General features: G+C 42.7%; 1 protein-coding gene and 1 long non-coding RNA gene across 2 annotated transcripts in view; both read right to left on the minus strand.

Moving 5' to 3' along the window:
* Positions 1-22,848, minus strand: part of LOC115178462 (TOG array regulator of axonemal microtubules protein 1-like) — a 37,850-nt gene extending 15,002 nt beyond the window's left edge. Inside the window, exons 1-2 of the mRNA XM_029739651.1 lie at positions 22,784-22,848; positions 22,133-22,394 (exon numbers count right to left, since the gene is read on the minus strand). Of these exons, the coding sequence (XP_029595511.1) occupies positions 22,133-22,394; positions 22,784-22,834 (313 nt within the window). The 5' untranslated portion in view covers positions 22,835-22,848. The remainder of the gene's footprint in view (positions 1-22,132; positions 22,395-22,783) is intronic.
* LOC115178465 (uncharacterized) lies at positions 11,704-13,447 on the minus strand. Its single transcript, XR_003872632.1, has 2 exons — positions 13,186-13,447; positions 11,704-12,807 (listed from the first exon to the last, which is right to left on the minus strand). It is a non-coding gene; the product is annotated as an uncharacterized LOC115178465 (long non-coding RNA).
* Positions 22,849-23,418: the final 570 nt, after the last annotated feature.

Below are 23,418 nucleotides of genomic sequence, written 5' to 3' on the forward strand. Positions count from 1 at the left end.
TGTTACTTTTGATTTTGACCCCCCCTTTGTTCAGGGACACATTATTCAATTTCTGTTAGTCACATTTCTGTGGAACTGGTTCAGTTTATGTCTCAGTTGTTGAATCTTGTTATGTTCATACAAATATTTACACGTTAAGTTTGCTGAAAATAAACGCAGTTGACAATGAGAGGACATTTCTTTTTTTTGCTGAGTTTATATACATATCCGTATACAGTTGAAGTCGGAAGTTTACATACACCTTAGCCAAATACATTTAAACTCAGTTTTTCACAATTCCTGAAATTTAATCCTAGTAAAAATCCCCTGTCTTAGGTTAGTTAGGATCACCACTTTATTTTAAGAATGTGAAATGTCAACGTGAATTTGACCATCACCCCTGGTGAGACAAAATCACGACTCGTCAATGAAGAGCACTTTTTGGCAGTCCTGTCTGGTCCAGCGACGGTGGGTTTGTGCCCATAGGCGACGCTGTTGCCGGTGATGTCTGGTGAGGACTTGCCTTACAACAGGCCTACAAGCCCTCAGTCCAGCCTCTCACAGCCTATTGCGGACAGTCTGAGCACTGATAGAGGGATTGTGCGTTCCTGGTGTAACTCGGGCAGTTGTTGTTGCCATCCTGTACCTGTCCCGCAGGTGTGATGTTTGCATGTACCGATCCTGTGCAGGTGTTGTTAAACGTGGTCTGCCACTGCGAGTATGATCAGCTGTCCGTCCTGTCTCCCTGTTGCGCTGTCTTAGGCGTCTCACAGTACGGACATTGCAATTTATTGCCCTGGCCACATCTGCAGTCCTCATGACTTTTTGCAGCATGCCTAAGGCACGTTCACGCAGATGAGCAGGGACCCTGGGCATCTTTCTTTTGGTGTTTTTCAGAGTCAGTAGAAAGGCCTGTTTGGTGTCCTAAGTTTTCATAACTGTGACCTTAATTGCCTACCGTCTGTAAGCTGTTAGTGTCTTAATGACTGTTCCACAGGTGCATGTTCAATAATTGTTTATGGTTCATTGAACAAGCATGGGAAACAGTGTTTAAACCCTTTACAATGAAGATCTGTGAAGTTACTTGGATTTTTACAAATTATCTGTGGAAGACAGTGTCCTAAAAAAGGGACGTTTCTTTTTTGCTGAGTTTATATATACACTGCTCAAAAAAATAAAGGGAACACTTAAACAACACATCCTAGATTTGAATGAAAGAAATAATCTTCTTAAATACTTTTTTCTTTACATAGTTGAATGTGCTGACATCAAAATCACACAAAAATAATCAATGGAAATCCAATTTATCAACCCATGGAGGTCTGGATTTGGAGTCACACTCAAAATTAAAGTGGAAAACCACACTACAGGCTGATCCAACTTTGATGTAATGTCCTTAAAACAAGTCAAAATGAGGCTCAGTAGTGTGTGTGGCCTCCACGTGCCTGTATGACCTCCCTACAACGCCAGGGCATGCTCCTGATGAGGTGGGGGATGGTCTCCTGAGGGATCTCCTCCCAGACCTGGACTAAAGCATCCGCCAACTCCTGGACAGTCTGTGGTGCAACGTGGCGTTGGTGGATGGAGCGAGACATGATGTCCCAGATGTGCTCAATTGGATTCAGGTCTGGGGAACGGGCGGGCCAGTCCATAGCATCAATGCCTTCCTCTTGCAGGAACTGCTGACACACTCCAGCCACATGAGGTCTAGCATTGTCTTGCATTAGGAGGAACCCAGGGCCAACCGCACCAGCATATGGTCTCACAAGGGGTCTGAGGATCTCATCTCGGTACCTAATGGCAGTCAGGCTACCTCTGGCGAGCACATGGAGGGCTGTGCGGCCCCCTAAAGAAATGCCACCCCACACCATGACTGACCCACCGCCAAACCGGTCATGCTGGAGGATGTTGCAGGCAGCAGAATGTTCTCCACGGCGTCTCCAGACTCTGTCAAGTCTGTCACGTGCTCAGTGTGAACCTGCTTTCATCTGTGAAGAGCACAGGGAGCCAGTGGCGAATTTGCAAATCTTGGTGTTCTCTGGCAAATGCCAAACGTCCTGCACGGTGTTGGGCTGTAAGCACAACCCTCACCTGTGGACGTCGGGCCCTCATACCACCCTCATGGAGTCTGTTTCTGACCATTTGAGCAGACACATGCACGTTTGTGGCCTGCTGGAGGTCATTTTGCAGGGCTCTGGCAGTGCTCCTCCTGCTCCTCCTTGCACAAAGGCGGAGGTAGCGGTCCTGCTGCTGGGTTGTTGCCCTCCTACGGCCTCCTCCACGTCTCCTGATGTACTGGCCTGTCTCCTGGTAGCGCCTCCATGCTCTGGACACTACGCTGACAGACACAGCAAACCTTCTTGCCACAGCTCGCATTGATGTGCCATCCTGGATGAGCTGCACTACCTGAGCCACTTGTGTGGGTTGTAGACTCCGTCTCATGCTACCACTAGAGTGAAAGCACCACCAGCATTCAAAAGGGACCAAAACATCAGCCAGGAAGCATAGGAACTGAGAAGTGGTCTATGGTCACCACCTGCAGAACCACTCCTTTATTGGGGGTGTCTTGCTAATTGCCTATAATTTCCACCTGTTGTCTATTCCATTTGCACAACAGCATGTGAAATTTATTGTCAATCAGTGTTGCTTCCTAAGTGGACAGTTTGATTTCACAGAAGTGTGATTGACTTGGAGTTACATTGTGTTGTTTAAGTGTTCCCTTTATTTTTTTGAGCAGTGTATATATAGTATTTACAAATTCATCACACATTTATGATTTTATATGGGAATCAAAAAGCTTTCATGGATGTTCACCATGTGCTCAGTGCTGTCAACAGACCCCATTATGACATCACAATGTAACGGAATCCTTGCCATGATATCATTGCTGGTTCCATCTGACAAGCAAAATTTCATTTCCACTCATTTCATGATAGTTCTCTCACAGAGATAGGTTAAGTTCTTATTTTGAGAGTGTTAATATTTATCATCAATGGCTTATCGAGGAAGAAAATCAAGTGAGTTTGACAAACTCCAGAAGGAGAACTCTCAGATGAAGAGCGTCATCGAAAACTTGAGGAAGCAAAACATGGCTTTAAACCAACAGGATGACCAGGACAAGTTTTCAAGTTTTGTAAGGCTCATCAGTATTTCAAACGTTTTTCAAAAATATCGCTGTGTTTATTTTGTGGTTTCATAGACATATAGTAGGCCTACATCCATAACATCTTTAGCTTAAAAGCTTTATATGACACACTGTAGAAACTATTTTGACTACTTCCCTTCTGCTATTCATTTCATACTGTACCATTGTGATCCAGGGCTATCAGGAGAGCTACCCAATCCCAGAGGGCCATCGGGGCTTCATCAGTGATGCCAGACTTCTGCAGATGCAGATAAAAAACGTACCCGATTTAATCTGGTTACTACTCCTGCCCAGTAACTAGAATATGCATATAATTATTGGCTTTGGATAGAAAACACCCTAAAGTTTATAAAACTGTTTGAATGGTGTCTGTGAGTATAACAGAACTCATATGGCAGGCAAAAACCTGAGAAGGTTTCATGCAGTAAGTGGCCTGTCTGACAAGGAGTCGTTCTTCTTGTCTCTGCTTATTGAAGAGTGGGGATCTTAGCTGTAACGTGACACTTCCTACGGCTTCCATAGGCTCTCAGAGGCCGGGAAAACACTGACTTTTTTTTACACCATTTTAAAGACAAGACTCTCCTTTATCTAACCACATTGCCCGATTTCAAAAAGGCTTTACAACGAAAGCAAAACATTAGATTATGTCAGGAGAGGACCCAGCCAGAAATAATCACACACCCATTTTTCAAGCTAGCATATAATGTCACAAAAACCAAAACCACAGCTAAATGCAGCACTAACCTTTGATGATCTTCATCAGACATTATGGACATTATGTTATACAATACATGCATGCATGTTTTGTTCAATCAAGTTCATATTTATCTCAAAAAACAGATTTTTACATTAGCATGTGACATTCAGAACTAGCATACCCACCGAAAACTTCCGGTAAATTTACAAAATGACTCACGATAAACGTTCACAAAAAACAAATTATTTTTAGTATTATAGATACAGAAGTCCTTTATGCAATCGCGGTGTCCGATTTTAAAATAGCTTTTCGGTGAAAGCACATTTTGCAATATTCTGAGTAGATAGCACGGCCATCATGGCTAGCTATTTTGACACCCACCAAACTGAGATTTACTATAAGAAAAATTGGATTACCTTTGCTGTTCTTCGTCAGAATACACTCCCAGGACTTCTACTTCAACACCCAATGTTGTTTTGGTTCCAAATAATCCATAGTTATATCCAAATAGCTGCGTTCTGTTCTTGCGTTCAAGACACTATCCGAAGGGTGACGCGCCAGCGGGTATCGTGACAAAAAAATTCAAAATATTCCATTACCGTACTTCGAAGCATGTCAAACGCTGTTTAAAATCAATTTTATGCGATTTTTCTCATAAAATAGCGATAATATTCCGACCGGGAGACATTGTATCCGTTCAAAGACTGAAATAAGTAAAATGGAGTCGTCACATGCACGCGCGCACCCGTGTCATTGTTCTCAGATCGACCACTTTCCAAATCCCCTACTGTTTTTCGCCCAGGGACTGCAGAGTCATCATTCCCCGTTCTGGCGCCTTCTGAGAGCCTATGGGAGCCTTAGAAAATGTCACGTTACAGCAGAGATCCTCTATTTTCCATAAAGAGGCTATAGAAGGCCAAGAAATGGTCAGAGGGGGCACTTCCTGTATGATATCTTCTCAGGTTTTGGCCTGTCATATGAGTTCTGTTATACTCACAGACACCATTCAAACAGTTTAAGAAACTTTAGGGTGTTTTCAATCCAAATAAAATAATTGTATGCATATTCTAGTTTCTGGGCAGGAGTAATAACCAGATTAAATCGGGTACGTTTTTTATCCGGCCGTGAAAATACTGCCCCCTATCCTAAACAGGTTAAATGAATTGTATTTACACATTGAATCCGACTGCAGATAACTCTAGCATAGTGGTAGATACAGTATCTCAGAAGGACTGTTCCGACTAGGGGTTAGGCAAACTTAGTCCTTATCTCATGTTTCAGGCAAATGTGGATTTAGGCTGGGATTCATTGAACTTGAAGAAACCACCAAACCGACCCTATGTGTGTTCCTATCACTTCGTGGACAACAGGCCGACTGAAGACCATCCTTTCCCTGGGAAGTGACTAGCCTAGATGCTCCAGTTAGGCTGGACTCATGACATTTTTAACAATGCTTTTTTCTGATAAAAAAATGGTCCATTTAAATCAAATTTTTCAAATCAAATGTATTTATATAGCCCTTCGTACATCAGCTGAAATCTCAAAGTGCTGTACAGAAACCCAGCCTAAAACCCCAAACAGCAAGCAATGCATGTGAAAGAAGCACGGTGGCTAGGAAAAACTCCCTAGGAAAAACTCCCTAGAAAGGCCAAAAACCTAGGAAGAAACCTAGAGAGGAACCAGGCTATGAGGGGTGGCCAGTCCTCTTCTGGCTGTGCCGGGTGGATATTATAACAGAACATGGTCAAGATGTTAAAATGTTCATAAATGACCAGCATGGTCAAATAATAATAATCATAGTAGTTGTCGAGGGTGCAACAAGCACGTCCGGTGAACAGGTCAGGGTTCCATAGCCGCAGGCAGAACAGTTGAAACTGGAGCAGCAGCATGGCCAGGTGGACTGGGGACAACAAGGAGTCATCATGCCAGGTAGTCCTGAGGCATGGTCCTAGGGCTCAGGTCCTCCGAGAGAAAGAAAGAAAGAGAGAAAGAGAGAATTAGAGAGAGCATATTTAAATTCACACAGGACACCGGATAAGACAAGAGAAATACTCCAGATGTAACAGACTGACCCTAGCCCCCCGACACATAAACTACTGCAGCATAAATACTGGAGGCTGAGACAGGAGGGATCAGAAGACACTGTGGCCCCATCCGATGATACCCCCGGACAGGGCCAAACAGGCAGGATATAACCCCACCCACTTTGCCAAAGCACAGTCCCCACACTACTAGAGGGATGTCTACAACCACCAACTAACCGTCCTAAGACAAGGCCGAGTATAGCCCACAAAGATCTCCGCCATGGCACAACCCAAGGGGGGGCGCCAACCCAGACAGGAAGACCACGTCAGTGACGCACCCCTCCCATGGACGGCATGGAAGAACACCAGTAAGCCAGTGACTCAGCCCCTGTAATAGGGTTAGAGGCAGAGAATCCCAGTGGAAAGAGGGGAACCGTCAAGGCAGAGACAGCAAGGGCGGTTCGTTGCTCCAGCCTTTCCGTTCACCTTCACACTCCTGGGCCAGACTATTTTTGCAATGTTACGTAGATGGAAAAAAGCTGTCCTTGTGACAGTCTTGATATGTTCTTCAAAAGAGAGATCAGGGTCCAGAGTAATGCCGAGGTCCTTCACAGTTTTATTTGAGACGACTGTACAACCATCCAGATTAATTGGCAGATTCAACAGAAGATCTCTTTGTTTCTTGGGACCTAGAACAAGCATCTCTGTTTTGTCCGAGTTTAAAAGTAGAACGTTTGCAGCCATCCACTTCCTTATGTCTGAAACACAGGCTTCTAGCGAGGGCAATTTTGGGGCTTCACCATGTTTCATTGAAATGTACAGCTGTGTGTCATCCGCATAGCAGTGAAATTTAACATTATGTTTTCGAATGACATCCCCAAGAGGTAAAATATATAGTGAAAACAATAGTGGTCCTAAAACGGAACCTTGAGGAACACCGAAATTTACAATTGATTTGTCAGAGGACAAACCATTCACAGAGACAAACTGATATCTTTCCGACAGATAAGATCTAAACCAGGCCAGAACTTGTCCATGTAGACCAATTTGGGTTTCCAATCTCTCCAAAAGAATGTGGTGATCGATGGTATCAAAAGCGGCACTAAGATCTAGGAGCACGAGGACAGATGCAAAGCCTCGGTCTGACGTCATTAAAAGGTCATTTACCACCTTCACAAGTGCAGTCTCGGTGCTATGATGGGGTCTAAAACCAGACTGAAGCGTTTCGTATACATTGTTTGTCTTCAGGAAGGCAGTGAGTTGCTGTGCAACAGCTTTTTCTAAAATATTTGAGAGGAATGGAAGATTCGATATAGGCCGATAGTTTTTTATAATTTCTGGGTCAAGATTCGGCTTTTTCAAGAGAGGCTTTATTACTGCCACATTTAGTGAGCTTGGTACACATCCGGTGGATAGAGAGCCGTTTATTATGTTCAACATAGGAGGGCCAAGCACAGGAAGCAGCTCTTTCAGTAGTTTAGTTGGAATAGGGTCCAGTATGCAGCTTGAGGGTTTGGAGGCCATGATTATTTTCATCATTGTGTCAAGAGATATAGTACTAAAACACTTTAGTATCTCCCTTGATCCTAGGTCCTGGCAGAGTTGTGCAGGCTCAGGACAATGGAGCTTTGGAGGAATACCATTGCATCCGCCGTGGAGCCTAGTTTCACAATATTACCATATCCCAGCTGTTTGCCGTAGTTTTTAAATAATCACAAAAAACAGGCCTTATTTTAGGGCATTTTTCACCCTGCCAGCTCCTATTAGTTCTATTGAGCACCGTGGCACCAACTCGCTTTCCGAATGTTCTATTCCTAGCCCATTGTTCTACGTCACAATGCCTGCTTTGCTATTGTTGGCAATGAGACCTGCCCACGTTGTAACATAAACAACAACAAAAAATTGCTCATGGAGCTCTGAGGTCGTCCCATTGTTTCCGATAGTGGAAATATACAGTTGAAGTCGGAAGTTAACATACACCTTAGCCAAATACTTTTAAACTCAGTTTTTCACAATTCATTTAATCCTAGTAAAAACTCCCTGTTTTAGGTCAGTTAGGATCACTACTTTATTTTAAGAATGTGAAATGTCAGAATAATAGTAGAGAGAATGATTTATTTCAGCTTTTATATCTTTCATCACATTCCCAGTGGGTCAGAAGTTTACATACACTCAATTAGTATTTGGTAGCATTGCCTTTAAATTGTTTAACTTGGGTCAAACGTTTCGAGTAGCCTTCCACAAGCTTCCCACAATAAGTTGGGTGAATTTTGGCCCATTCCTCCTGACAGAGCTGGTCAGGTTTGTAGGCCTCGTTGCTCACACAAGCTTTTTCAGTTCTGCCCACAAATGTTCTATTGGATTGAGATCAGGGCTTTGTGATGGCCACTCCAACACCTTGACTTTGTTGTCCATAAGCTATTTTGTGTGTGTGTGTTTGGGAGTGTCAGTGTAAGTGTATGGTTAGAGTCCAGTGAGTGTATATCGAGCCTGTGCAAGAGAGTCAATGCAGATAATAATAACAAATATTAATAAAAAAAGGGTGTCAATGCAAATAGTCCGGGTAACAATTTGATTAACTGTTCAGCAGTGCTATGGCTTAGGGGTAGAAGCTGTTAAGGAGCCTTTTGGCTGTGCAGTAGCAGAGAGAACAGTCTATGACTTGGGTGGCTGGAGCCTTTGACAATTTTTAGGGCCTTCCTCTGACACTGCCTGGTATAGAGCTTGAAGAATATTGAAAAGAATAATAGGCAAATGTTGCACAATCCAGGTGTGGAAAGCTCTTAGACACTTACCCAGAAAGACTCACAGCTGTAATCGCTGCCAAAGGTGCTTGTACAAAGTATTGGCTCAAGGGTGTGAATACTTATGTAAATTAGATATTTCAGTATTAAATATTCAATACCTTTGCAAACATTTCTTAATATACGTTTTCACTTTTTCATTATGGTGAAAAACATATAATCAATTTTGAATTCAGGCTGTAACACAACAAAATGTGAAATAAGTCAAGGTGTATGAATACTTTCTGAAGGCACTGTAGACAAGGATGGGGGCTTGGGGTTTTGATGGGAAAGGTCTAGACTTTACAGGGAAGGACCATGGTTAGCAGGGTTGGCCTTCATTCCATTTCAACTCAATTAACTCTGAAAATGAAGTCAAATGCAGTTCATGAGTTCACTCAGTTCAGGAAACAACAATATCATTGAATTGGATTTTCTACGTTTTCAAATGTCCAATTGCTACATTTGCTGAGCTGAGCCAGACTGGAATGGAATCAGAGTTTTGCAGGCAGATCACCCGTGATACAAGTCAGTATTCGACATCCATCCATGGCTGAGGATGTCAGGATATGACGTGGAAACCGGCCACCAGGGGCAACAGTGAGCGCTGTTACCTTTGAGTAAGTTTTGGTTTTTCTAGGACATTGTGCATGTGGAAAAGCATCTGCCTCTGACTCCAAAGGTTTCATGGTTGAATCCAGCGATAGAAAGTCATTTTTGATAGTTTTCTTATAAGCCTATCCCAAACCTTACCCCTTAACTTAACCATTTGGAGTTAATGCCTAAACTTAACCTTAAAATCCGGAGTTAATCCGTAAATTTAACCTTAAACCCTTTGAGATTTAACATTTGGAACAACTTTGAAATTTGAAGTTTGAGAAACATGGATGAACGTCTAATTTTGATGTGAGACTGAGACCTTGCATAAATGTTGACACTTGCTGATAGATTTGTGGATCCAGGATCACATGTTGGGATGTGGCTCCCTCTAGTGGTACTTTTCCATATAGACTTACCCACACTCCAGGGTTTCGACCAGGGTTTTATGTTAATGTCAGCTCTAAAGACTTATGGTGACAGCATCAACAATCTCTGCATCATTCAAGTCTGTTGCTTTGTGAGAAGGTGTTAAAGTTCACAGATAGCCATTGTTATGTAAAAAACAGCTGAAAAGAACACAGAGCATTGCCTTGGCCCCAAATGAGAGCAGGTCTACCAGATCCATGGGTAAAATACTGGGGTAAATCCTGTATGGAAATGCACCATTAGAAGCTGGATGTAGAAACCAATGGCATAAACTCTGGGTGGTCGTGGTTGTGAGGCACCATCTTTTACTTGAGCATTATTTAGGTCACTGTAAACAAGGGCAACAAAGCCCAAATCCAGTGATAATCAAACAGAACAGAAAATACAACAACCACTATTGTAATGTGTGGCGGAAAGAAGCAAACATTATTTTTGTCCCCACCAGTGACTACCCTTTTCCACTTGTGCTCTAACTAGCTATTCCCCTTTCCCTTTCTTTAAATATTCTCATGAATGGATTTCACATGAATTCTTGGTTATTCCCATCTATGCAAATGGCATGTCCGGCATCTAGTGGTGTTTTGCAGTATGACATGACTGGAGTCCTGTCTAACTCTAACATGCTGACCAGACCAGTTGCAAAATAAATGAACACATACATGTTATTCAATCATTGCACGCACGCAAGCATCTGCTTAGCCAGGTGCTAAAATAGAACTTGGTTCTATTTGTGACACTGGACGCGCTGCAAGTCCTGTATCTTCCATCTCCTCATTTGTTTTTAGGGGCATATACCCACGTGCCATCTCCTCATTGGTTTTAAGGAGCATATATCAAATCAAATTTCAAATCAAATTTATTTATAAAGCCCTTCTTACATCAGCTGATATCTCAAAATGCTGTACAGAAACCCAGCTTAAAACCCCAAACAGCAAGCAATGCATGTGTAGAAGCACGGTAGCTAGGAACAACTCCCTAGAAAGGCCAGAACCTAGGAAGAAACCTAGAGAGGAACCAGGCTATGAGGGGTGGCCAGTCCTCTTCTGGCTGCGCCGGGTGGAGATTATAACAGAACATGGCCAAGATGTTCAAATGTTCATAGATGACCAGCAGGGTCAAATAATAATAATCACAGTGGTTGTCGAGGGTGCAACAGGTCAGAACCTCAGGAGTAAATGTCAGTTGGCTTTTCATAGCCGATCATTCAGAGTATCTCTACCGCTCCTGCTGTCTCTGGAGAGTTGAAAACAGCAGGTCTGGGACAGGTAGCACGTCCGGTGAACAGGTCAGGGTTCCATAGCCGCAGGCAGAACAGTTGAAACTGGAGCAGCAGCACAGCCAGGTGGACTGGGGACAGCAAGGAGTCATCAGGCAAGGTAGTCCTGAGGCATGGTCCTAGGGCTCAGGTCCTCCGAGAAAGAGAGAGAGAAAGAAAGAGAGAGAAAGAGAAAGAGAGAAAGAGAGAAAGAAAGAATTAGACAGAGCATACTTAAATTCACACAGGACACCGGATAAGACAGGAGAAATACTCCAGATATAACAGACTGACCCTAGCTCCCCGACACATAAACTACTGCAGCATAAATACTGGAGGCTGAGACAGGAGAGGTCGGGAGACACTGTGGCCCCATCCGACGATACCCCCGGACAAGGCCAAACAGGCAGGATATGACCCTACCCACTTTGCCAAAGCACAGACCCCACACCACTAGAGGGATATCTTCAACCACCAACTTACCATCCTGAGACAGGGCCGAGTATAGCCCACAAAGATCTAAGCCACGGCACAACCCAAGGGGGGGACCAACCCAGACAGGAAGATCACGTCAGTGACTCAACCCACTCAAGTGACGCACCCCTCCTCGAGACGGCATGGAAGAGCACCAGTAAGCAAATTGATATAAAACATCCCCACTAAATGTTTTTAAATGCTCACGAATTTCTACAAAATGAGCACAAATTTATAATAAACATGGCTACAAATTATGAAACGAGCTCACGAATTGTAAAACGTCCACGTACTGTAAAATACATCCACTATACTTTTAGTTTTGGATGTTATGATGATATTCCCTGGAGGTCGGGGCCCATAGGGCAGGTGCCCTGCGGGCCCATTCGGTAATCTGGCCCTGATCATGAAATTAAACTACAGGTATTATTGTTACACATCCTCACACTGTCTTGGAGGATAAAACTGAGACTGTAGCCAGCTTCCATTTTACCTAATTTTATTGTCTAAAGAATGTTCTCATACTCCAGAAGCATTGGATGAAAATCCACAATGTTGGTGCCATACAGGAGCACTGACCAATCTGCCTCCAAAAGAGGACTGCTGGTTTTGAGGATGGTGTGGAGGTCAGTGGTTGATGATCTGAGCACCCCCTGAGATGGTGAGTATGGTTTCAGTAGACCACTATTGAGCTGGTAGATCAGATAGGAGCTTCGAGGAAAGGTCATTTAGTGCTTTGAATGTGGTTCATATTGCCTTATAGTGAATTCAGGACTTGGACAGGGAGTCGATGCAGCTTAAAGATGCATTTACATGGGGGTTTGGATGATAGTGTCAAATTTCTTAGAATGAGTGAAAATATTGGAGTTTGGGGACTGGAGGGGATAATAGTCAAGTTGGGAAATGTGCAAATATTTAGATACAAACATATAGTCAAGTTGGGGATTATTCAGATATTCCTGTTGAAAAAGAGAAAAGACAGAAAGATATAATCTTACAGTATATTAAATTCATCCCATTGGGCCAAAACTGGTTGAATAAACGTTGTTTCCACCTCATTTCAACAACAACAAAAAATCAATGTGATGACGGTGAATCAATGTGGAAAACACAATTGGATTTTTTTCACCCAACTTTTAACCAACATTTTTGGTTAATTTCACATTGGTTGATTTCCCAAATTTAAATCAAAACTAGACATTGAACTGATGTCTGTGTCCAGTGGGATTGGAGTTCTGTAATCATATCAGCTCATTTGTCATACTTCTTCTAATCATCCAGAGAGAATGTACCTTTCTTTGAGGTTAACCTTTGAGATGACCTCCCTCAAGGATTCTCGCTCTTTCCTCGGAGCGAATTTGTCCCACATTTTAGCAAAGTCGCCATTGGTGGCCACGTTTCTCAAGATATTGCGACTATGATGCCTGTGGACAAAGATTTTAATATCATCTTAAACGTGCAACATATCAAATCATTTCTGCTGTCTGTGATTAAAAACAGTAATCAATTGATGGCAACCTGAGAAAAAATATCCCATCAAAATAAGACATACATTAGGTAGAATTTGCAAGAGGGTCGGTTTGAGTAATGCACCGCATTACCTGATCTACAAATCATCTCAACTATCTAACAACTGGGTATTAACCGTTCGTTATTATGAAAATCTTAGCGAATCTGCACAGCGCTTGGCTCAGGCCGACCATTGTGATCAAGTAGGGTTGTCTTCATTAGGCACCAAACAGAAGGAAGGAAACTGAATCATGTACTGACTATTTGGACTCATTTACATCTTGAATTTTTACCCCAATTTCGTGGTATCCAATAGGTAGTTACAATCTCTGTCCAATCGCTGCAACTCCCGTAAGGACTCTGGAGAGGCGAAGGTCGAGAGCCGTGCGTCCTCCGAAACACAACCCAGCCAAGCCGCACTGCATCTTGACACAATGCCCGCTTAACCTGGAAGCCAGCTGCACCAATGTGTCAGAGGGAACACCATACACCTGGTCGCTAGTTGGCGATGGGAGAAGAACATCCCTGCCGGACTTTGGCTTCAGCTAAGCTTTTGGCTTTTTAACTTTCAAACCCACATGAGTGCCTGGACTTGGATTTTCCTATGCCACGTAGCACTTATTTGAGTTTCTAATTTTTCCTATTTGTTTTCAATTACTATTCCCCTCCAAGAGAACCTGTGGTTGTTTTGGAATCCCTAAAATCCGCAATTCAATCCATGACACCCTTTAGCATAGATGCTGTAGACAGCCGACAATGTGGCTTTTAAAGGCAATTTCAATTTGTATTCGTGGTAAACACTGCAGATGTCAACTCAAGAGTAAATTACCTTTAAAAACTGCATTGTCGGCGATCTAGTGCTATAGCGAGCCATGGATTGAATCACGGCCTAAGTTAAGGCGGGCCATTATGTTTAAGCAAGCTACTTTACAGGAGGAACATCCCACCTGACTTCCTGTGCAGGGTCCACAGCCAGTTTACTGACGGCAATCAAGAAACGGTCAGTGAGGTCTTTCTTCCCCGACAGGAGACGAGCCATCCCCATGACCTCAGCCAGTCTCTCCAGGTGCTGAGCAGTGCAGCTCCTCACCGCAGCGTTACGGTGGCTGAGGAAGGAAAAACAGAGCACATCAGTTACATGTCATAGAGATACATGAGTTAGGAGACGAATGATAATGGATTGTATTGATGAAGTCTCATCGATGGATCAAAATGTTCAGTAAGACTTTATATTAAAGTCCCTTAATATACCATTTATAAACTGTTTGTGAAGAGTTCAATTACCATTTATTAATCATTATTCCTACATTTGTACATGTCAATAAGAAATCTATAAATTGTTATTTACACATTTATAAACGCTATTTTAAATGATTTGTTCATGATTTATCAGATAATTAATAAGGTGTTTGATCATAGTATGTTCACAATTTGTAAATGGTTAATAATGTACTACTAATGTACTATAAACCAGTTAAAAAGGAGTTATTGTCAAGGCATTTGTTAATGGTTGATTAATGGTTTGACTCACCATTTATATACATATTTATAAATGTATTTATAAATGTCACGAATGGTGTATTCATTAAATGAGAGCATTTATGAATGTGTGTACATGCACTTACTAATACCTCAGAGCCTCACTAATACCCCCTAATCTAAAGTGTTCACTATATATACACTTTATAAATGTTTATAAATTACTTGTTACTCCCCAAAGGCTAGCACACATCAGTAGACAGTACCTCTCCACCAATGGCTAAAAATAATCTAAATAACGTAATGGTAAAATAAGAAGTACACAACACAAGGAAGTATAAGACATAACAAAAATATGTGATTCCATTAAAATGTGACGTCTAGCGTTGGGGTGAGTTGCTGCCGGAAGTGTTGTGGAATAACCTAGCATGCTGATGAAAAAGGCAGTTAATTAAAAACTAGCAGTATTTCAATCTTCTCGATTTCGAGGCTTGGCTAATGGGACAATTAGGAGTACAGCGATACCTTCCATCCCTGGATTGAGATACGTTTTCAAGCCATGTCCCTTTTCCGTCACCACGGTGAAAACATATTGCCACAGGACCGTTTCGACTTGATGGCAGACTGAACTTGAAGTCGAGCCTTGAGCTAAGCATAGTAACATAATTAAACTCAAAATATGCTATTATGTTATTTTGAAAGAACCTCTTAAAGATCGCACCCTTCAATTTTCACCTAAAATGACATACCCAAAACTATCTGTAGCTCAGGACCTGAAGCAAGGATATGCATATTCTTGATACCATGTGAAAGGAAACACTTTGAAGTTTGTGGAAATGTTAAATTAATGTAGAAGAATATAACACATTAGATCTGGTAAACTTTTTTTTTGTGTGTTTTTTCTACCATCATCTTAGAAATGCAAGAGAAATGCCATAAGGTATTATTCCAGCCCAGGGGCAATTTTGATTTTGGCCACTAGATGACAGCAGTGTCAGTGCAAAGTTTTAGACTGATCCAATGAACCATTGTATATCTGTTCAAAATGTTGTATCAAGACTACCCAAATGTGCCTAATTGGTTTATCAATACATTGTGCACTCTTCTCAAACAAATAGATTGGTATTCTTTCACTGTAATACCTACTGTAAATTGGACAGTGCAGTTAGATTAACAAGAATTTAAGCTTTCTGCCCATATCAGATATGTCTATGTCCTGGGAAATGTTTTTGTTACTTACAACCTCATGCTAACTGTCAGGGGTGTGTACAGGAGGCAAAGTCAGGTGCAGGAGAGCAGAGTGTAGTGAATAGGTGTACTTTAACGCCGTTCCAAAAATGACAGCACATAAAAACAATAACGTGCCAAAAACACGGAACATAGCAAAAGTAAAGCGCCTGACAATAATCCACATAACAAACAAACAATTACACACAAAGACAATGGAGGAGAACAGAGAACTAAATACATGCAGTAATTATGGAATGAAAACCAGGTATGTAATGGAACAAGACAAAACCAATGGAATATGAGAAATGGAGTGGCGATGGCTAGAAAGCCGGTGACGTCGATCGCCGAACGCCACCCGAACAAGGAGAGGAGCCGACTTCGGTGGAAGTCGTGACACTAATCACATTGGCCTACGTTGGCTCAACCGTCCCGCAGGGTTGAAACTGATCCCGTAGAGGTATTAATATCATAATGTTTCTTAAGACCTGCCTAAATGAAAAAAAATGAATATTTGTGATGGTGTATATTAAATTGATTGACTTTGTAGTGTGGTAGTATTTGATATATAACTATACATTAAAATGTTTATCTTTTACGCTATAAAGATACTTAAAATATGCAAGGAAGCATTAGGCAATGAGTTGACATTGACAGGCAAGAATTGGACTGCGAGTGGAAAGGTATTTAACATTATGAAATCATATACAAGGCATTAACAAACATTACAATGCAATACCTTATGCATGATCAGAGAGGGAGAGAACGAGAAGTCATAGCCTGAAAGGCCATGCCCCAAGAGTCGCTGGGGTGGAGAGAGAGAGAGCGTATCTCACTAGCGCAGGTCAGGAACAAAGAAAAAGAGAGATAATGATTCTAAGACTCTTTTAAAAGCCTCTGAGTTGTTAGAATAAAACAATGTGAGTTGTTGACCAATATGCTACTATAAAAGTGAACTTCCAATCAGATATCAGACCTACAGATGTAAACACAAATGAAACTCTGCTACCCAGAGTGGTGATGAGGGGGTTGGTGAGATAATTGTAATTATAAACCGGGTGGTTCGAGCCCTGAATGCTGATTGGCTGAAAGCTGTGGCATAAAAACTACCATTTGGTTTTGAAATATTGAAACCAAACCATATGATTTGAATGAAGTATTTAAGTAAACAACAGGAAAAGGTGACTGTAAGAAGCACTCATAATTTCAAATAGGCTACATGTCGTATTAAACAGCATATAAACACTCTAAATAGGTCAGGAGTCAGACATGTAGCCTAATACGAAATGTATTTGTAGTAGAGTTAAAATGGTTATTCCATCAAACTTCAAATTATTAGAATAGTACACAACGCAGAACAGAACAACCTGGTTCAGGGCCAAAGCCCGCGAACAGGAATATTCCAAGTTCAGACAGAAGGGGGGAGTCAGATCGCTTTGATCGCCAGGAACTTTACTTTTGGTGTCTATTTTTAATTGTTGCGCTACTGGTGCTGCCTGTTGATGTTAGGTGGGCAGTTACAGTAGCTGAATGATGTTAACATCTTCGGGTTTTGTTTCATTAAATGTATTTTATTTCATCTGGGTGCATGCGTCACCTACTAACACCCTGGTGCTACCCGTAGCTGCCGTTCTCTTCAGTCCGAGAAAACCCAGAGAGAAAGGTGTGTCTTGATATGACTCCTTTGTAGAAGTCCATATCGTGAAATAAATAAAACATCCCAAGGTTAATGCTGTAGATATTGTTGTTTTAAGGGAATGTGAGACTATAGAAACATGTAACTTTCAGAGTTTTATTGTTGTTATTAATATAGTTTACAGAGTGCTAAAAGTGCTGCTGTTGCTAGCTATCATGCCTTTCTGTGAAGCTAACAGTACGGGCGTTGCATTATGGGAGATGTAGTTTGGTCCTCTAAGGTATGAATGGGATAGTGGCGATTTCACGTTGTAACTTGTTTGTGATGCAGTGTTTTTTGTAAATGAGTTGTTGTATTTTGGTACTGTCAACACTATGGCGCACGCGCGCAGCCAGTTTGGGTTCTGTGTAAGCTCAGCATTTAAACAGCATTTTGTTGTATTAAATCGTTATAGTCTATCAATTGCACATACATGCTGATTGACTTACTTAGAATGAAATACAAATGAAATAAAAATGCCTCATTAGGCTCAGTCTACAGTGCCTTTGAATTCATTTTTAGAAACACGAGTTTGGCCAGAGTCTGTAGCTTCAGGCTCATGTGATTGTGCCTGGAGAGCAGGCCAGCCGCAGAGAATACGCTCTCAGCTCTTGCAGAGCCACTTGGGATGCTAAACACCGTTTGGGCCACTAATGCCCGGCTGGGCAGGGATGCGTAGTTATTTTTATTTTGTTCTGTAGGTAGGCCTAAAGGATTTTAGGTCAAATATCCCTATCAAAACAGAACGCTCCTTGAAAGAGGTAATAGAGTTAGTTAACATGCCATCAATGATGGCCTATTGTGTAGATAATAGAAGGAAAATTAACGGAACTTTTTAGAGATAATTTTTTGTTTATAAATAATGCGCTAAAATGACACCTACCTAGCTAACCACCTCGTTCCTTTCTGTTAGCATGTACACGTAGTAAGTACATGCTTTCGGGATACCTGTCTTTTCATTCTTTAGTTGTGGACACTACATAACCGCACTCCCTCTCTTGCTCTTGGTCCTCCTCATCTTTGTAAGTCTCCTTGATTTTTCACCTGTGTGTTTTATCAGCTTCTTTATGAAGATATTTAGAATATTAGATGACAGTAGCTAAAGCAAGGTGCTATAGCAGCACACAAGTATACAAATGCATGTTGGGCCGGGCATGCCCTGAGCTTGTAAAATGAGTGCAACTGGAGCACTACTGGAGCGAAATTGAAGGGGGCGAGAAAGCCGAAGCTCCAGCCTCTGGGAAACTTGCTCCACGATCCAGTCAAATAGGGCAAGCTCCACTCCTCACTCCGCTCACATACTCTGGCATGGCCACACCCTAGGTGGGACTGACTTTGCAGCTATCTGCATCTCAGTCAGACATGTCGCGTTGGAGCCTATTTGTGCTCTGTTCTAACAAATCTCGCTGCGCATCATGTAGAAATGACCTAGTCTGATCATGCTCTTTTTCATATGCTTGAAGTTCTGCTTCCAATTGCTCTATGCTGCGCTCTGATTTCCTCTGGGAAGTTCATCAGTAGTTTGCTGTGTTGCTATTAGTTTTTCCCGAGTAAAAGCACAGCAAGCTTTAGAATTAACATTCTCTCGTATTTTTTCTTATGCATGTCAATACACTGAGTATACAAAACATTAAGAACGTATTCTCTTTCCATGACAGACTGACCAGGTGAATCCAATTATTGATGTCACTTGTTAAATCCACTTCAATCAGTATAAATGAAGGGGAGGTGACAGGTTAAATAAGGATTTTAAAGTTTTGAGACAATGTAATATTGCCTGTGTGTAGCTGGTGTAGAGGAGTCAGGCGCAGGACAGCAGATATGAGTAATAAACATAATTTACTCAAATATTCACAAATACAACGCAATAATTCGAGGCCACAATAACGGACCGTATTACAAACAAACAATCACTCACAAACAAACATGGAGGAACAGAGGGTTAAATAATGAACAAGTAATTGGGGGAATGAAATCAGGTGTGTAAGACAAGGACAAAACAAATGGAAAATGAAAAGTAGATCGGCGATGGCTAGAAGGTCGGTGACGTAGACCGCCGAACGCCGCCCGAACCAGGAGAGGGACCGACCTCGGCGGAAGTCGTGACAGACAATATGGACATAGATTGTGTATGTGTGCCATTCAGAGGGTGAATGGGCAAGACAATATTTAAGTGCCTTTGAACGGGGGGCTAGGGTCATTATGTTATATCCGGTGTAATTCTCCTGTCTTATCTGGTGTCCTGTGTGATCATATATATGCTCCCTCTAATTCTCCTATCTTTCTCGCTCTCCCCTCTCGGAGGACCTGAGCCCTAGGACCATGCCTCAGGACTATCTGGCCTGACGACTCCTGGCTGTCCCCGTCCCTAGTCCACCTGGTCGTGCTGCTGACCCTGTTTCTGCTGTTCTGCCTGCGGCCATAGAACCCTGACGTGTTCACCAGACCCCCCCGCCCCCCTATGTTAAGTATACTCAGTGCATATTGCCAGCACTAAAGAATTTCAACCCTATTCGAATCAAATGTGAGAACATTCTTGCCTTTTTTGATCAAATCATTAATACGAGTCGATTTCCATAACTCAAAAATATAGATTGCTTGCATATTCGCCTTCACGTAGGCCACGTGTTCATTATATATGATAATTTTATTTGTAAACAAATAAAATGATCATATATAATGAACATGTGGCAAGTCAGTTAAGAACAAACTCTTATTTTCAATGACGGCCTAGGAACAGTGGGTTAACTGCCTTGTTCAGGGGCAGAACAACAGATTTTTACCTTGTCAGCTCGGGGATTCAATCTTGCAACCTTTTGGTTACAAGCCCAACGCGCTAACCACTAGGCTACCTGCTGCCCCAATAGAATAATAGAATAGAATAAACTCAAATTTAGTCCAAAGTATCTGTAAGATATATCACATCGGGGTCACCATTTACTGTAGTGTTGAATTACAGGAAATTAACTTTAATATGCACATGTTTCTCTCCGCCGTCAAGAGGGGTGCCATAATTTTTGGGGGCCCGCTTGGTGTGGGGGCCTTCCAACCAAACCTCCCCAAGAGGCTAAAGAGGCTAGAGCCGGCCCTGCTCTGGAGCATCACTTTCATATAAAGTGTTAACAAATGTTCTTGTGTAGAGATGACATACATCCACTGCTAATTAGGTCCGGGACGATACCAGTATCCAAAACACGAAGCGGATTTATACAGCAGGTTTTTAAAGGACCAAAGAGTGAGATCTGCTTTGTGTTTTCATTTTTGCCATTGAAAATATATTGCGATACTGGCATTGTCCCGGCCCTAATACTTGCCTTCATTGCACATTTAGACTTGCCATTTGTACTTGCCATTTGCCTTCATTGCACATTTATACATCCCACTTAATAACATACATTGTACTTAATTGTTTTACTTGTACATTTTTTGCACTCTTTTATTTGCACTTCTGGTCAGATGCTAACTGCATTTCGTTGTACTGTACTTGTACTATGACAGTAAAGTTGAATCTAATCTAATGTGTGGTATACCTAAGCGAGCAGTGACCATTTTGCACCAGAAAGTTCAGGTCTGTTTGGAGTGAATCCTAACTTCCACTCGAGTCAAACTTTCAATGTGAGACCAAGTGAACATTTGTGAAGTCCGGATCTACCCCTTAGTGAGTGTTAATTGACCCCTCTCCCTCTTTACCTCAGCCCACCGACCAGCAGGGCATTCATGACACGGGTAGGGGTGCAGCTCTGCACCATGTGACCCAGGGCACAGTTGGCGCCCTGCCGGATGAAGGTGTTGGCCTCGCTGGCTTTGTGCAGCAGCACGCGTGCCGTCCCCTCCACCTCACTGTCCATGGCCCTCTGGAGGTGGACGTACATGTCACCCAGTGTGGCCATGGCAGCACAGGACACTGCAGAGCGCAGGTTCTTCACCTGAATCATAATAACATGCACAGGACCAGCTATTAATGTTGAGCAGTACAACCCACGAACATCAGAAACGTGACACAATAATTTGACTTGTTCTCCAAATGTAGCAGATTTGTGCAGATGAATGAATAGGGCAGTGAATGAATACAGCTACCTCATTTATAATGACAAGGCAGATATCATGGAGTTTAGGCATCAGTATGTCCATGTGGTTCTGAGCCATCACACGGAGAGAGGTCAAGCCCTCGATCTTCTTCTCCCTGCAAGCCAGTGAAAGAAACGTAAGCAATTTCCACAACATTTTCCAAAAACATTATAATGATGTTCATCAATTAGGACTCTGGTCTCTTAATTTCAGAAGTTTCTACGCTCTGTAGCTCAAATCTACATTTCCAAGGACACTACACTGTGCTTCCTTTAGCCTAGCTCCATTGGTCATGTCTACAGTGAATGCTCACCAGTCATCAGAGGCAGAGTGGAGCAGCTTGAAGGTCTTAGTCAGGGCCTGCTCTGGGTTGGACAGGGGCTGCAATCTGGCCTGGTCCTGACTTTTCTTTATTTGGCCCTTTGGCTCACTGGCTGCCTTCTTGTCTATGGGTTGACAGCAGAAATCTATCTCTCTGTGAACTGTATGTATGTATTTATGCATTTACTCATTTCCATATCTGTTTGTAGCTTTTAACACTAGAACATCTTAGTTCATTATGATATCATTTTCAATTTAGCACACATTTTTGGTGCTCAACCTGCTCAGAAGCAGGGTCTAATTCGCCTTGAGCAAAGGTTATCTCACTGTGCAACAGGCAAAGCAAGTGTGGAAAAATGTCTTAGCCCTGGGCTAAAGCCATTTGTGTCCCTTCCCTTCCTACTATCAGTCTACCTAGCTTCATCTCCCTGTCTAATTTAAATTAGTGTGAGTACATGAGAGGGACTGACCTGAGCCGGTGTCAGCCTTTTGAAGGCTAAGGAACCTTGTAGGCCGAGGCAGTTTGCTCCTGGGCTTGGTAGGAGGGGGAGCAGGCCTGGGTGGGCTGTCACGCGACTTTACCGGGGTCCCAACATCCAAGTAGTCACGGAGCTCCGCAGGGGTGTTCATATCCACTGAGCTCAGGCTTCCCAGAGAGCTGGTGGCTATTTCCCCCATGGACATGGCCGAGCCCAAACTTCTCCTGCCCATGGCCTTCACCTCATGTACCACCTTTGGCGTAGACCAGAAAAGATTGCTCCCATCATAGAAATGCATATAGAACTAGTATATACATAAACTAATACACAGAGATCCTGTATTCTAGGATCTATTCTATCATGCCGTCAAAGAGAGTATCCTTTCTAACCTGTACCCCCGCACACTGTACCCCCTCAACTAACCTGTACCCCCGCACACTGACTCGGTACCGATGCCCCCTGTATATAGCCTCGTTATTGTTATGTCATTGTGTTACTTTTATTATTATTATTGTTTACATTAGTTTATTTGTTAAATATTTTCCTAACTCTTCTTGAACTGCACTGTTGGTTTCACAGTAAAGTCTACACTTGTGTTTTCACAAATTTTCACATTTACAATAAATTCCAAGTCCATCCTACCTTCCAGGCCTCCTCCTTCAGGTGAGCCTCGATGTCCCTCACCTCCTCCATCAGGTCAATGGGTCTGTTGTAGTCAGCACAGCCCTGGTCCAACTGGACTTTCAGGGCTTTGACTCCCCGCCTGCCCTTCTTCTTCTTGCCCCTCTTGGAGGGAGCTCCAGTGGGAGGGACGGGAACAGGCCGCACGCTACTGCTGCTGAATGACTTATTTACCTGGATGGACTCCAGAGAGTGAGATCCGGGTCGAACTTGGGCTCCGTCCACCCCCACCACGTTCTTCAGTGGGGCCAGAGCTATGTGTTCAAGCCTTCGTGGCAAAGGCCTCGGTGGAGCTTTCGGCCGCGGAATGCACTGAATAGAGGGGACGAAGTGGTGCGCGAAGGTGCTGCCAACCCCGATGAGAGCAGTCCGGACATAATTCTCATGGATAGCACTTATCTTTCTTTGCTTTGCTTCCATGGCCTCTCTCTCAGCTCTCTGCATCTGCAGAAGTCTGGCATCACTGATGAAGCCCCGATGGCCCTCTGGGATTGGGTAGCTCTCCTGATAGCCCTGGATCACAATGGTATAGTATGAAATGAATAGCAGAAGTGAAGTAGTCAAAATAGTTTCTACAGTGTGTCATATAAAGCTTT

This window comes from Salmo trutta, chromosome 38 (genome assembly GCF_901001165.1).
Source record: "Salmo trutta chromosome 38, fSalTru1.1, whole genome shotgun sequence".
NCBI lineage: Eukaryota > Metazoa > Chordata > Actinopteri > Salmoniformes > Salmonidae > Salmo > Salmo trutta.